This window comes from Salvia hispanica, chromosome 2, assembly GCF_029641045.1.
Source record: "Salvia hispanica isolate PSC_SH4W2 chromosome 2, Shi_PSC_v1, whole genome shotgun sequence".
NCBI classification, from domain to species: Eukaryota; Viridiplantae; Streptophyta; class Magnoliopsida; order Lamiales; family Lamiaceae; genus Salvia; species Salvia hispanica.
The window spans coordinates 13196202-13211118 of NC_142693.1; the positions used below are offsets into that span (position 1 = coordinate 13196202).

At 36.3% G+C, this 14917-nt stretch overlaps 1 protein-coding gene across 1 annotated transcript; it reads right to left on the reverse strand.

Annotated features, from left to right (window-relative positions):
* Positions 1-10662: 10662 nt before the first annotated feature.
* LOC125199656 (nudix hydrolase 21, chloroplastic-like) lies at positions 10663-12499 on the reverse strand. The gene is made up of 5 exons (XM_048097601.2): positions 12308-12499; positions 12021-12135; positions 11844-11927; positions 11409-11537; positions 10663-11100 (listed from the first exon to the last, which is right to left on the reverse strand). The coding sequence occupies exons 1-5, from the start codon at positions 12385-12387 to the stop codon at positions 10948-10950; spliced, it is 561 nt and encodes a 186-aa protein (XP_047953558.1). The 5' UTR covers positions 12388-12499; the 3' UTR covers positions 10663-10947.
* Between the last annotated feature and the right edge of the window lie 2418 nt (positions 12500-14917).

Below are 14917 nucleotides of genomic sequence, written 5' to 3' on the forward strand. Positions count from 1 at the left end.
CCTGATTTCCAAACAATAAATTAATTGCTAATTTTTTTGGTCAACATATTTCATTTGTTCTTGGTGCAGCATGAAAACTAGTACGGCCATTTCTCAATATCTCTATTATTTTGTCCATCATTATATTATCCTATCTTTTCCGTACATTTTCTTCGACGAATGATATGCTACATACCTTATGCGAGCTCATTATGTGAGTATCACTTCGTCTGACGCACGTTCATTGTTGTTCATTTTGATTTATATATTTAGTTTGATTCTAACACTTTAAGAAGTATTATTGAAAATTTTAATTTCACAAAATTCAGAAAAATCAAAGCTTGATTTGTTATTTTATTAATTTATTTTAAATTATAGAGAAACGAGTAAATTGAGCTTTGATTTTTAAGAATTTTGTGAAATTAAATTTTTTAATAACATTCTTTAATATATTAGAATTGAACTAAATATATAAATCGAAACAAACAACACTAAAATTGCATCAAACAAGAGTGGTGTTCACATAAGGATCTCATATAAGGTATGTAGCATATCATTCCTCTATTAGAGCATCCCCATCCGTGCTCTTAGCTAAAAGCATGGAAGTGGGTCCGGACCCACTTTTACTCCTTGTCTTAGCTAAGAGCACAACCCACATCCGTGCTCTTAGCTAAGGACAAGCTCAAGGGTCCCACCATTCTATTATTCAATTTAAATAAAAACATTTCCACAATATTAAAATGCATTAAAAATACTCGGAATACTATTACAAATTACAAAATAATTAAAAATTACATAATTAAAATCCTAAATATTAAAAATTACATAATTAAAATCCTAAAAATTAAAAATTGCATAATTAAAATCCATAAAAATTAAAATCCATAATTAAAAATTACATGAATGGGAGATAATTTGATGTGAAAAGTGGATGATGAATGTGTGTATTTATAGATGATTTTGGGATATAAAAAAAAATCACAAAAATCCAAAAAAAAGTCCATAAACGGCTCTATTTATTGGGAATCAAAAAATATATATTTTTTTAATTTTTGGTATTATTTCGAATTATTTATGATTTTTTTTAAAAAAAAAAGAAAATCGAATTTGCAAACGACTAGGCCGTTGGCCAATCAAATCGTGCCACGTAGGGCTGCTCAGCGGCACGGACGTGCTATTAGCTAAAAGCAGCGCTTTGCCGCTGACACGGACGAATGAGCTGCAGCGGCGGACGGACGACGCCTGCTCAGCGACACGGACGGACGGACGGCGGTAAGAGCACCGCTGCGGATGCTCTTATCTTCTTATTCATTAAGTTAGGCTATTCTTATAAATAAGAGATATTGTATTCTTCTCAATAAATTCAGAAAATTATCCTTATCTTATTTTCATGCATTTATTTCAATTTTGTAGCGTTCTTGGTTTGATTGACGAGCAAGCTCCCGCAACTTTGGTTTGATTGACGAGCAAGCTCCCGCAACTGACTTTTATTTTTATTTCTCCACCGATCGCAAGTGCTATGCCAGAATCATGTTTAAGGGAAATCATCCCTTAACAAATGGTTATGATTTGGAGTTGGAAAGAATGTTTTTCCATGTTTTTAGATGTGTGTGTGAGTGAGGGAAGTGAAGATGAGTTTGCATAGAGATGTGAGTGTTTAAGTAGGGGATTACTTTTGGGATGGGATTATTTAATTGGAAAAAGAATACACTAGTGAGTCCATAACCTTTTTTTACTTGTGGGTTGGAAAAGTCTTTAAATCATTATTTTAATGTTTTGAGGAATTGAATGGGAAAATGAAAAATCAGTGTTTTAAAATTCGGAACCGGTGTGGTATGTTTGGGTTTGAATGTAAAATTAGAGCATCTCCAATAGCGGCTAGCCCACCGGCTAGCCGATTCGCGTCGCTAGCCGGTCGGCTAGCCGAACCATTAGAATCGTCCAGCGCAATTTCGGCGAGAGAATAGGCGAGCGCATGCTGATTTACGAGCACTGGCCGATGCGCTTGCTGATGCGCTGGCCGCCATCGTGGCGTGCCGATCGGCGAGCGATCGGCCAGTGCTATTTTTTTTTTTTTTTTTTAAATTTTTTGAAAAACTATATATACGCGATTTTAGTTTCATTTTCATTTGCACCACTTGTTTTAACGAGTTTTCTCTCTCTCTAAATTTCTGTACAAGAGCAACATCGAGCGATGAGTACGCGGGTGGTAGCAGTGGTGGTAGTGGTGGTAGTGGTGGGGATGCTGAGGAGTACGAACGGCGGATGAACGAGGCTATGGAGGCCTACATGAACCGCGAGATAGAGCGGTACATGCGAAGGGTCGAACAGCAGGCGGTACCTCGCCCTCCACCCGTTGTCCACCGCCGAGCAGTGATTGATCGGGATCACGTAGCTGCACATCAGCGGCTATATGACGACTACTTCGCTCCGGACCTGCGGTTTCCCGCAAACATGTTCAGGCGGCGTTTTAGAATGCGCAGGGAGTTGTTTATGCGTATCGTTGACGCTTTGGAGCGTCCATATCTGTATTTCCGCTTCAGGCACGATGCGGCTGGCAGACCCCGCCACACCCCTATTCAAAAGTGCACGGCGGCAATTAGACAGTTGGCCTACGGAGGCGCGGCAGACATGTGGGATGAGTACCTCCACATCGGTGAGTCGACAGCCCTGGAATGTCTGATGTATTTCTGTCAGGGCGTGATTGAAATATTCCGTGATCAGTACCTTCGAAGCCCTACCCCCCAAGATTGTCAGGATCTGATGCAGATGCACGGGGAGCAGCATGAGTTCCCCGGGATGTTAGGCAGCATAGATTGTATGCATTGGGAGTGGAAGAACTGACTGACTGCCTGGAAGGGGGCCTACACGACCGGCTACAAGGGAAAGAATCCCATGATGATCCTCGAGGCCGTAGCTGATTACAGGTTGTGGATCTGGCATGCGTATTTTGGGATAGCCGGGTCGAATAACGACCTCAACGTCCTCAACTTGTCGCCCCTCTTCAACGAGTACTGTCAGGGCATCGGTCTGGCCGTCTCTTTTGTGGCCAACGGCAACCGGCATGATATGGGCTACTACTTGGCGGATGGGATATACCCTAGGTGGCCCGTCTTTGTGAAGACGGTCAGACGCGCAAATGATGACAAGAAGGCCTACTTTGCGGAACGGCAGGAGTCGGCGCGCAAGGACGTGGAGCGCGCATTTGGTGTGCTCCAGTCTCGATGGGCAGCAATCAAGGGTCCAACACGTTTGTGGGATGTCAGCTGCATTGCTGATATAATGTACGCCTGCATTATCTTGCACAACATGATCGTCGAAGACGAAGGCGTACAATTGACTAATTGGGCCAATGACGATGAAGCCGGTCCAAGCTACGGAATGGCCACCCCTAACGTACGACGTGGGGTACCTCACGATGAAGCCGGCCGCCTCCAGGAACATGCAGACATGCGCCAAGTGAATGCTCATATTCAACTTCAAAAGGATATAATTGAAGAGTTGTAGGCACGGAAGACTGCACAACGATAGTTTTTTTCTTTATTATGTAATTTTTTTTAAATGAATGTACTTTTTTTAAAATGAAATGAATGAATTTTCCCGTATATGTCTCGTACATTTAATTCCGTAATTTATCGTAAATTTAATTCCGTAAATGTAGTTGTTTTTGAATAATTTTTATTGCGGCTAGCCTATGGCTGGCCTTAGGCTAGCCTATTTGATTAAAATGATATGTGGCAGGTGGATTTTTAGTGCTGATGACGTGGCAGGGAGAGAGAGTGGCTGGCCTAAAGCCATTGGAGATGCTCTTATAGTCGTTAGCTATGGGACGGTTGTGGCCTCAAATATGTTAAGCTTGCCCACTTTCTAGTGTTTTTCAATTCACCTTGTTCGTGTCTCTACACCGACGATCACTCCCTACTCTTACCTCTGGCGTTACAACAAGTATACAGTCATATAGATGTCACGGCCGTGTGCTGATTTTACGAGATTTCAGAGTGAGAATAAAATCACGCTAAAGTCCGAAAATTGATCTTTGGCATACGTCTCCTAGATCCAGTAACTAGGATTAATTAATTAGCATCTAAGAGCTGTTTGCGGTATAAAGCATCCCACTCTATGAGAAAATGCACACACACAAAAATTATGTAAGCAAATGGAGAATAAATTAATGAACTAAAAGAGGCATTAATTCCATAAATAAATTCATTTATAATATGGTAAACAAATTTTTGAAGTATATGTGAAGAATAATAAGGACGAATCAAATTATGTAAATATTAAGTAATTTAGGTAATGTAATGACTACCATAAATATAATTGACATTAACATAATTTTTAATAACACTTTATTAAATTAGGAACCAAATAATTTCACCAATTTATTTATTGCTACGATTCTTTAAAGATTGCTCGCGCTAGACGGCTAAAGTGTATATAAATACTCTTGTGGTGAAAAAATCCGAGAGATTAGAAGAAAAGTAAATTGATTAAGGTTTGTAGAGAGAGAAGAAGAAGAAGAAAAAGCATGCCTCCATTCGAAGATCCCAAAATCACAAAAAGCATTCGCAATGCTTTTTTCGGTAGAAATCCACTGGATGCAGGCCATCAAAATTTAAGTCCATCACACAGTAATATTGATCAAGAGGAAGATGAAGTAGTCGAGATTTACGATATGCTTGCGCAGCGGCTTATTCCTATGTTAGAAAAAATGTATCGATATGATTCGAATCCAAATCCAGAAATTGGAGCTGCAGAGAATCAAGTAGAAGAAGAAGAAGGAGCAGTGCATAATCAAGAAGATGAAGCAGTGGGAAATCATGAGAATGTAGCAGTACAAACTCAAGAAGAAGGAACATTGCATAATGATGAAGATGGAGCAATACATAATGATGGAGATGAAGCAGTAGGAAATCAAGAAGATGGACAAGTCGCATGGCTGCTAGACCTAAACCAATTTCCAAATTTGCAGCGCCAGTCGAAGCTTTCCAAAGGAGAAAAGAGAGGAGTGATTTCCAAACAATAAATTAATTCATGCTTGATTTCTCAATATTCTATTATTTTGTCCATCATTATGTTATCATAATTTTTTCCATATATTATTTTCTTGTCCATTAAGTTAGAGACATTTTTATATAAATAGGAGACATTGTTTTCTTATCAATAAATTCAAAAATACAATTATCCTTATTTTATTTTCATGCGTCTATTTTAATTCTGTAGCATTCTTGGTTTGATCGACTGGTCATGGCAGCAAGCGTACCAACTCGATATGCCTTTGTGGGAGGAGCCGACGCTGCACAGCCAGCCCACATGCCTGGACGCACAACCTTGGCAGCAACCTCCCTATCCCTAAGATTGGTAATACAACCTACAGCCATAGCTCTATGGTACGGCCCAACTCAATTCCGGAGTCCGGAGAACATGAGATGCCGAGGGTTTCGGAAGGCCAAATTTTGAATCCGGCTGCAATGACCCTGGAGCATATCCTTGCTAGGATTGCATGTTTTAATTTACGACTAGACGAGCTTGGTTGTCGAGTAGCCACTACAAATCAACCGCCGCGGCCGGATCCTGCGATTGCTACCCACCAGCCTTCGGCCGCGAATGTCACGCCCCAACCAGGTGCGATCCCTCCTCCGGACAGCCCCGATATCATTAGAGAAGAGGAAGTTGCAGGTTTGAAAACTCGGCAAGTGTTAGTTGGGGAGTAGTAGTGATGATAGAGGGAAGGAGGCGGGTGATCTTACAAAGAATATTGATGTTAAGTTAGATAATAATGATCCCAAGGAGCAGACTGATATAAAAGAAAAGGAGAAGGAGCAAAAAACAAGGGGGATGGCCACCGGTTAAAGAAGAAGGTGATTCCTCGTCCAATCATGTCGATGATGTTACAAGTATGAACCATCGATCAACATCGCCCGACGCTGATGCACGATTGATCCCTCCGGGCATGGACATGCTGCTTTGAGCAATCTTGGACGTGTTGACATGCTCCTCGTTGTAGCCGATTATCACAACCACAATGCTGCTTTGGAGTCTACCATGACTGGTATCCAACACGGTCCTCCATTTGTGATTTTTGATGGAGTTGATGAAGGGAGATATTAAACTATTTGATGTGTGTTTAATACAGGGAAGATATCTCGTCAAAGCTTTCACTTTCAACTCTATTTGTTGCTTCGTGGTTCCCACTTTAAGGACAAGGTGGATTTCAAATGTGTGGGAGTTGATACGGGCATATCTTAATATCTCTCATATCTAAACTATGGGGAAACAATATCCCACATTAGAGAATGAACAAAAGTTGTAAGTATATATATGAGCTACCCCAACTTCATTAATATGAGGCCTTTTTGGGAGAATTGTAACATCCCAAAAATGACCCTAGACGGAATTTGCTGTTCAAATAAGAAAATCGAAGAATTAGAGCTTTCAGCAAATAATTCAATGCCGAAAATAATAATAATTTGTCATAATTATAAGGAAAGTACCGTTGAAGTTAAGTGTTGGAATTGAAATATGATGCGAATTAAGGAGGATTTGTTTTGAAATTTGAAAGTCGTCATTTTAGTCCTTGACCGATTTCTTAGCTTCGAAAACATGAAGAGTATTAATTAAAGTACTAAGCTTTTATTTTGTATAATTAAGATATTATATTAATTAAGTGTTGAACTTAATATGTTGATTAAATCATGAGAATAAAATAATTGAATATAAGATTGACTAGAGAGTTGTTTTAGTACATTCACATGAAAAAAAAATGTATATTATTGTTTAAAGCAAAGGGTACGAAATTTTCAGCTTCTTGGATATGTTTGAATTTCAATATTTATCTTGAATTTATATAAAATTCTAGAAAAAAAAAAGTTAAATGTGTCTATTTAAAGTTATGCCACTTGTACAATTTTAAAAGCCATATATTATAATGAGTGGATACTATTTATATTGAGATATACTTTATCCGTCCACAAACAATAGATCACTTTGTGTATGACACGAATTTTAATGTAGAATTGGTAAAGTAAGAGAGAAGGGAAAAAAGTAAGAGAAAGGAGAAAAAGTAAGAGAGAAGTAGTGTTAGTGGAATGATGTGTAGTGTTATTATTTGTTGAAAACTTACCATAAATAACTGTGATGTATTTTTCGTGTACGGCCAAAAATGGAAATTGTGATCTATTGTTTGTGGACGGAAGGAGTATATTTTAAAAACTTCACTCTCAACCTCATGGAGGGGGAGAAAAACTCATGGTCACCATGGGAGAGAAAGGAACCGTGAGGTTCAACCTCTAGCCTTGTTGCCGATTTTTGTTGTATCGATCGTCCGATTGCATAAACCTTAATAAATTGAGTAAGTTCTTTCTATTTGTACTATTTTTACAGCATGAAATTGCTGAAACTTTGAGATGGGGTTTGGAGAATTTTGTCTAGAATTTGATGGAGTAAAGGGTGTTTGGAAGTTTTGATTAATCGATGAATATGTGTTTAATGAGTAGGGTTTATGGTATTTAGAATCTTTTGAACTCTAGCATAAAGATTATATGTGAAATGAAATTATTGTTTAGGGTTTATGGTCTTTATGATTAAATCTGCAGGTTAGATAAGATATGTGGTTATTGTGATGATTAAATATAAATGGAAATAGAATTTGATATAAAAGTTTGAATCAAATTATATCCTCTGATTTTTTAGTGATCTGTTCTGAATTATTTGGCTTGTGTAAAACATTGAAAATTCATGTTTAACAATTTTTAGAATAACTTTGATTAGTTTAGTAGTGCCATGAATATTAGGGAGAATTTTGGAGTTCATGTTCTACATCAATAAATTGTCGTAACAATACACCTTTAAACTGTCATCCTTTTTTCTGTAATGTGCATTGTTTTTGTATATCTTATCCGAGTTATGCAGAGTACTTAAACTATAAGGAAATTTGAATAAACAAGTTTAGAAATAACTATAAGATGTCGGGGTGTTCACTAAGTTTTCTAACAAATTAATAAGTACATTTACTATTTATAAATAGTATGTTGAAAACGTTGACGGAAGCTATCCAGTTTTAGTAGTATGTGGGAAAATAATGATAACTACCGAACCAATACGAATTTTTGAATAAATCTTGTTGGATTATAAAGTAGATATCTTTGGATATCTAAAAATGAGTTCAAGCCTCTAAAGCCTTCTATTTAATAATAGAGTGTTTATGACGAATTAATCTAATACAATTGTTATTTTAGCTAGTACTCCCTCCATTTCATAGTAATGGTCTAATGAAGGCATTTCTTTTCAACACAGAGATTAAGAAAAATTGTGTTAGGTGAGTTAAGTAAAGAGAGAATAAAATGGAAAATGAAAAAGTTAGAGAGATGAAGAGAGAAAAAGTAAGAGAGGGTAAAGTAAGTGTGAAAAATGTGTTGACTTTTACTAAAATAGGAAATGACTCTATTACTATGGAACAGAGGGAGTATATTTTATGGCATCACAATTTTCTCAGCTTAATTTTGAACGATCATCAATAACGTAGTGGGTGTTACAGTACCCAAGAGCAAAATAGTGAGAGCTTTACCCAAAGCGGACAATATCATACTAATGTGGAGTTCGGATGTGCACCGTCGAATCCCAACAGTGGTATCAGAGCCCTGGTTCAGGGCGGACCTGTGTGGCTCAGGGTTCGGTCGATTGCTTGCAAGTTCTCCAACATATCTATGTGAGCTCCACAAAGACCTGTGGTGATTTGGTAATGTGAATCTTGTGGATTCAAGAAACATTCGTGCCCGGATTTGTTCTTGCAACACTAACCAACAACCCAAACAAGAAATATAACAATGAAAAAAAGATGTGGAAGGAAAAGAAGATGATAAGTGTTATGATTTAGATTCAAGCTCAAGAAAGAAAACCCAATGGCTATTTTCACAAACAAAAACCTAATGGCTCCAACAACTAGCAACACAAGAACTAGCAAGCATACCTTAACAAATAATCTAAGCCCGGCAATAGATTAAATGCAACCACAAGGGATTTTGGATAAACCTTCAAAGAGGAAGGGGTGCTCAAATTTGAGTCTTTGTTCTTCAACAATGTTCAAAGTCCTCCAACAAAAACCCTAGACATGAGTATTTATACTAGAGGTTAAAGTGCTAAACAAAAGAGTCAAAAAGAGTTCAAAATCGCAAGTCGCATAAAACACCCGGTTGGATTTTTTTCCACATACAAAAACACCCGGTCGGGTGAACTCTCTGGACGATAAAAAAACAACAGAAAACCCAGTCGGGTCTTTTCACCTTGCAAATCACCCAGTCGAGTCTTTTCACTAGAATCCTCCAATTATATTGTCTTCGTCTTCGAAAGGGCTTCGCGTGAGTATCTTGCACGCCCCAATCGGAGTCCGGACGAGGGAGTTATGGCCATTATACGAAAGTCGCGCAGTGAGGAGCAAGTGACTCCAAAAGAAACGGCGGGACGGGCGTCGCTTTCGTTCCCTCCTCACACGAGGCCTTGAGAACCATGTATAGCTTCCGGTTGTTCCCCACTCGAGCACTCTCTTTGGAGGAGCTTAATCCACGGATGAAAGTGCTTAAGGCTTCTTGCATCTTCTTTGTCATTGCCCTCGTCATTGGTCGATGAATGTCCTTGGTAGGGTTGATCAAATGATGTGTGACTTTTGGATTCACATCACTTGGTGACATGTAACATGTGTGGTCGACATGTGGTCTTGGTCTGGTGGTCTTGGTTTGAGGGGAGGATTGTGGGGGCATAAATATCCCACATTAGAGAATGAATAAGAGTTGCAAGCATATATATGGGCTACCCCAACTTCTATTTGTAGGGATGTCAATCGGGTCAGCCCAACGGGTTTCAAGCTAACCTTATCGAGTAGCGGGTCAATCGGGTTGTATTTTTTCGAGTTATAAAAGCTCGGGTTTCAGGCTAACCCAACGGGTTAATCGGGTTGCTACCGATAAAATTAACATACGATCAATGCAATAAACAATGATGAAAATTAGTTACTGATGCACTTTTTATCATCCCTTGGGTTCTATCATTTTAGTTCTTATGTTTTCTTTGTTTTCCCTACAAATTACTATGTGTTTAGCTTATCCCATTATGTATAACTAAACTAATACTCAAATTATAGTGATGTGTTAGTAACGACTTTGGTTTATATAGTCCTATTTACTTAATATATGTTTTGTTCATTTCCTCGCTTCTATTTTAAGTGTTGGATAATTGCTTCACGTTTGAATGACACATTATGTGATGATATAGGCTTGCAATATAATCGTGAGAGAAGGTTTGTGTGTTAGAAGAGCTTAGTTGACGTAGCTTCCCTTAAAACAACACTGTTAATTGAAAGCGGAAACATAAAGAGTCTTAGGAGACTTTAGGAGTTACTAATCTAGGATTGACGCTCCTAATATCCGTAATCTACTTTATACCATATGGATCTAAAGAGTCTTAGGAGCCTTTAGAAGTTACTAATCTAGGATTGATGCCCCTAGAGTCTTAGGAGTTACTTGATAAATATTTTTATTCAGGAGAAGAGATTAGTAGCAAACGTAGTGAAAGTTGCCATTTATTCGAGCTGAAATTAGTTGACAAATATGTTAACCATATCAGTGATCTCCAAAATTTTTGTAGAAGTTCTTGACATGTTGGTAAAGAAGTATTGATAAAGAAACGACATAATAGGAATCAAACGCCTTAATCAATTATGTCTTCAAGTCATCCACAGCAAGCCCAATTTTTTTCAGCCATAAATCAACTATTCAAACATCAAATTTCCTTGACGAAAAACACACGAAACAAACTCCCAAACACATCAGTCCAATTCCAGTTGAATTTCGAAAAACAAAAAACTGGATTTCCGAGCAATTTAACTCTGTACAAGACTAACAAAAAAAAAACTAAAAAAATGAAACAAGAGTTGGGTGCATAGACACATTCTAAATCTGGTGTGGAGATTTGGGTTCAAGCATTTGCAACCAAAGCTAGATTTGTTGCAGCTCTTGGTAAGCTAACCATTTCTGTTTTGGGCTGCGAGATGAGGCGATTCACTAGTAACTCTAGAGCCTCCTTCATCCACCGGTATTCGCACATCCTTCTTGCTTCTCTAACACTTATCTGCTCAAATTTAGTTCACATTTTCATAGTTAAGAATGTGTTTCATCATACACCTTAGTCGTTATTTTTTATTTTGAAAAGTTCCAAGATAGTTAAATCATTTCTATTTTTGACAAAAAGTAATACTCCCTTTTACTTTATTCTGTTTCATTTCTCTTACTTTATTCTTCATCTACTTAACACATTATTATTCATCTACTTAACACACTGTTCCTAATTTTCATGACAAAAATAAATGTCTCAATTAACAATGAACGAATGGAGTTATTATATGTACAGATTTCGGGCAAAAGGGTTTTTAGTTTTACCCATAATCTTTGACGGATGTCTCTCTCAGGCCAGATTTCCAGCTGTTCCTTTACTAGCAATGGGAACATGTGACCTTCATAGAAGGTTTCTCTGTTTTTGCTATTGAAACTCCATTTACCCAATTGATTCTGCAATCAAAATATCAAGACCCATATATCATATTTTATCCAATGGGATAATTATTATTGAATCGTCAACTCTAATCCAATATCAAATTACAAACTTATCCTTTATTTATTTTATTTTTTTGTTGTTAGACAAAAGGACCGGACCCGTGATTGATCCCCTTGTTTGATTAAGAATGGACGAGTTTCACGCCACTCAATCATACTATTAACTTTACCTTTTAGTAGTATATCTTAAATCAATGAAATTGCAATTCAGAGTTGACTGTTGAGAATTGGAAGTGGTTAAAAATGGAGAAGAGAAGCAACCTGAACATCTCCGACAACACCGGCTTCCTCCACTGTTTCGCGCAACGCTGCTTCTTCAATAGATTCATCAATTTCCCAACCACCCTTAATTCCCACACCACAAACATAGTCAGTTTTTGTTTTTCTCCTCAAAATCTTACTAAATTAAGAAAAAAAATACTAAATTAAGAAAAATACCTTTGGAAACAAAACCCCTTTGCCTTTTCTTTGTGCGGTTATAACAAGAACCTCAATATCTTCCTCGTCCACCACAGACGCTCCACGTGGACTCCTATATCTATATGGAATACATCTGCAAATAACCCCCAAAATCATTACATTTTGTGATACATATAATTCAACAAAATTGACACTCTAAAAACTAAATTAATTCAATTCCAACACATTTTAGACTATAGAAACCACCACATAAAAATTTTGAAATTTCCCATGAAATTAGTAAGATGAGAAAGAGAGAGAAGTACCCAACAACTTGGCGGTGGCCAAGTAAATTGTAACGCTGCAGATGGCGACCAGTACGAGCTGACAAATTCTTCAATTCCATTGCTAAAATTATGTGTTTCCCTTTGGAGAAAGATGCTACAACTACACTGATAATTGATGAACCAAAGCTAGTGAATTTATATATGTATATATGAGGAAAACTGCGGTGATAAAATAAAGAGGCTGGGCCACAATTTCAGCCTTTTTTATGAAGACTCTGTCAACCGTATTAATTATGTTTCTACTTGCAAAACCGTTGGAAATATAATTGCCTCGGTTATTTTTTTATCAGTTCACACTGATTATGCATTTATCTGCTCAATTTAATGTGATGGAGTCGACATACATTGTATTTGACATATTTCACCATTGTTTTCTTCTTCTTTTTTCTTCATAAATATGATGTGATATTTACGGAATTAGTAATATTACTCCGTAATACAAAAATAAAGACCATAATTATTTATTTATTTAATATATTATGTAGAATGTAGTAATAAGTTACATAAATATATATATATATAGAGATATATATATATATATATCATGATAATTTATTAATGTAATAAAGGTAAATTTTCTATTTTTTTTTGGTACAAGTAATGTAATGACGTGAACTCTTTGGTTATAGGCATTAATCATTTTTGCATATCGGGTCAATAAGCCTATATCTCAAGCTCAGTACTACAGTGTTCTTCCGTCCCATCTTAGTCAGAGTATTTCTTTTCAGCATGTATATTAAGAATTAAGTGTTTATAATGGAGATAGAATAAATTAAGAAATAAAATAAAATAAAGAAAGAAGGAGTAAAATATAAGAGTATTAAAAAAATTTATCAAGAAATAAATGACTCAACTATTTACAAACGTTTCAAAAGAAATAGGACTTCCCTATTGTGGGACTGTTGAGAGTACTAAAAATAATAATATTAGTAGTATAATATAATGGTCCTAATTAAAATTCATAAAAAGTTTGAAAATTTCGTGCATCGGTCATTTGAAAATTGCCAATACATGTGTTTATGTACAAAACCATATTTACCAGTTTTATTCATCTCTCTCCTTTTTAGCATAGCATTAATTAAACGTGTCAGGTGTGACCATATGGCATCTTATTACACAATTATAAAATTTTACTACTGTCCTCTCAAATCTATTTTTCTTTTTCTAAATGATTTTGATAATCGATTATAGTGGTTTATATACAAAAATATTATTTCAGTGTGCGGATTTGATTATATCTGACTAAAAATAAATAGACGTATTTGTTGTGCTTATCCTAATAATTATTTGGACTAAAAGTGTATATGTTAAGCTTGTATTAGAATATTCGATCAAAGGATGACTTGTTACCTTCTCGAATTAAAGAAGATTTCTTTGGGAAGGATAAATCAACTGGAAACTTCGACCGTGTAGCTTATGGGTCAATTGCGGCTTTGCGGCTTTTATATTTCTAAATATATTTATTAACATCAGTTTAATGCAATTCTAAAATTCCAATATCAGATTTACGATTTTGAAATCAGGATGTAATTAAGTCATGCATGTGGCAAACGATTATAACAATTAGACATAATTTTAGTTTGAAAATAAACAAATCTGGTCTATATTTCTTATAATATCTATGATTTGTTTTTAAAATTATCCTCCTTTATTATAAAAATAAAAATTTCATTTTGGATCGTCTTGAAAAAATAGCCTATTCTATTTTTTGGTAACTTTTGTCTCACTACTGAGATGAGTACGGTTCTTCATTAAAATACTATAATTACTTTTTCTTTTTATCTCTCTCTTACTTTACCACGTAGCTTCTCGATTTCCCTAAAGAAAAGATCGGCTATAAAGTGTGTCATTGAGGAGAATCTATCTACCACAACAAAAATGCTACTCCCTCCGTCCCCCAAATATTGTCCCACTTTGACCCGACATGGTTTTTAAGAAATGTAATGAAAAATGAATTGAAAAGGTTAACGGAATGTGGGTCCCACTTTAATATATTAGGGGAATATGGGGTCCACTACCTAAAATGGTTAAAAATGAGGGATAAATTTTGTGGGACGGATGAAAATAAAAAAATGGAACAAACTTTTAAGGACAGAGGGATTATCATTTTTCTTATGTGAAGGAGGTATGCCTAGTACAAAATCCATTAACAAATCTATCCAAGGATAAATAAGTGTGGGCGGGGATGTATAAAGACCAAAGTTGCTACTTCTAAACTTATCTTGCCTACATTTACCACAAGATCATTGCTAACTCAAGATGTCACAAGTTTCTGTCACCTCTGAAAAGAGAATCTCTCAGCGAGCAAGAAGGTATACACACTGTATTCTCCTTAAAGAGAAACTCATCAAGCCTATAAAGCTTGTCAAGCTTCATCTGATGTGCTACTTCACCGTTGCTCGCAAACTGCTTGGCAAATTTTTCTTTGCTAAGCGAAGTGTTGCACATTACTCAATAATTACCGAGTGACGATAGTGCTTGGTAAGTGCTTTTAGCTAAAGCCCATAATTTTTGTAGTGAATTATTATTAAAATCACATAATTGAAATAAATTTTATATCTTGAGTCTCATTAGCACCTTTAAAATTCA

Coding starts and splice junctions, on each gene's coding strand:
- LOC125199656 (XM_048097601.2), bottom strand. CDS start 12,387: ATGGAATTGAAGAATTTGTCAGCTCGTACTGGTCGCCATCTGCAGCGT. Junction 11,928..12,020: donor AAGGGGTTTTGTTTCCAAAG/GTATTTTTCTTA, acceptor GTGGGAATTAAG/GGTGGTTGGGAAATTGATGA. Junction 11,101..11,408: donor ACATCCGTCAAAGATTATGG/GTAAAACTAAAA, acceptor AAATTTGAGCAG/ATAAGTGTTAGAGAAGCAAG.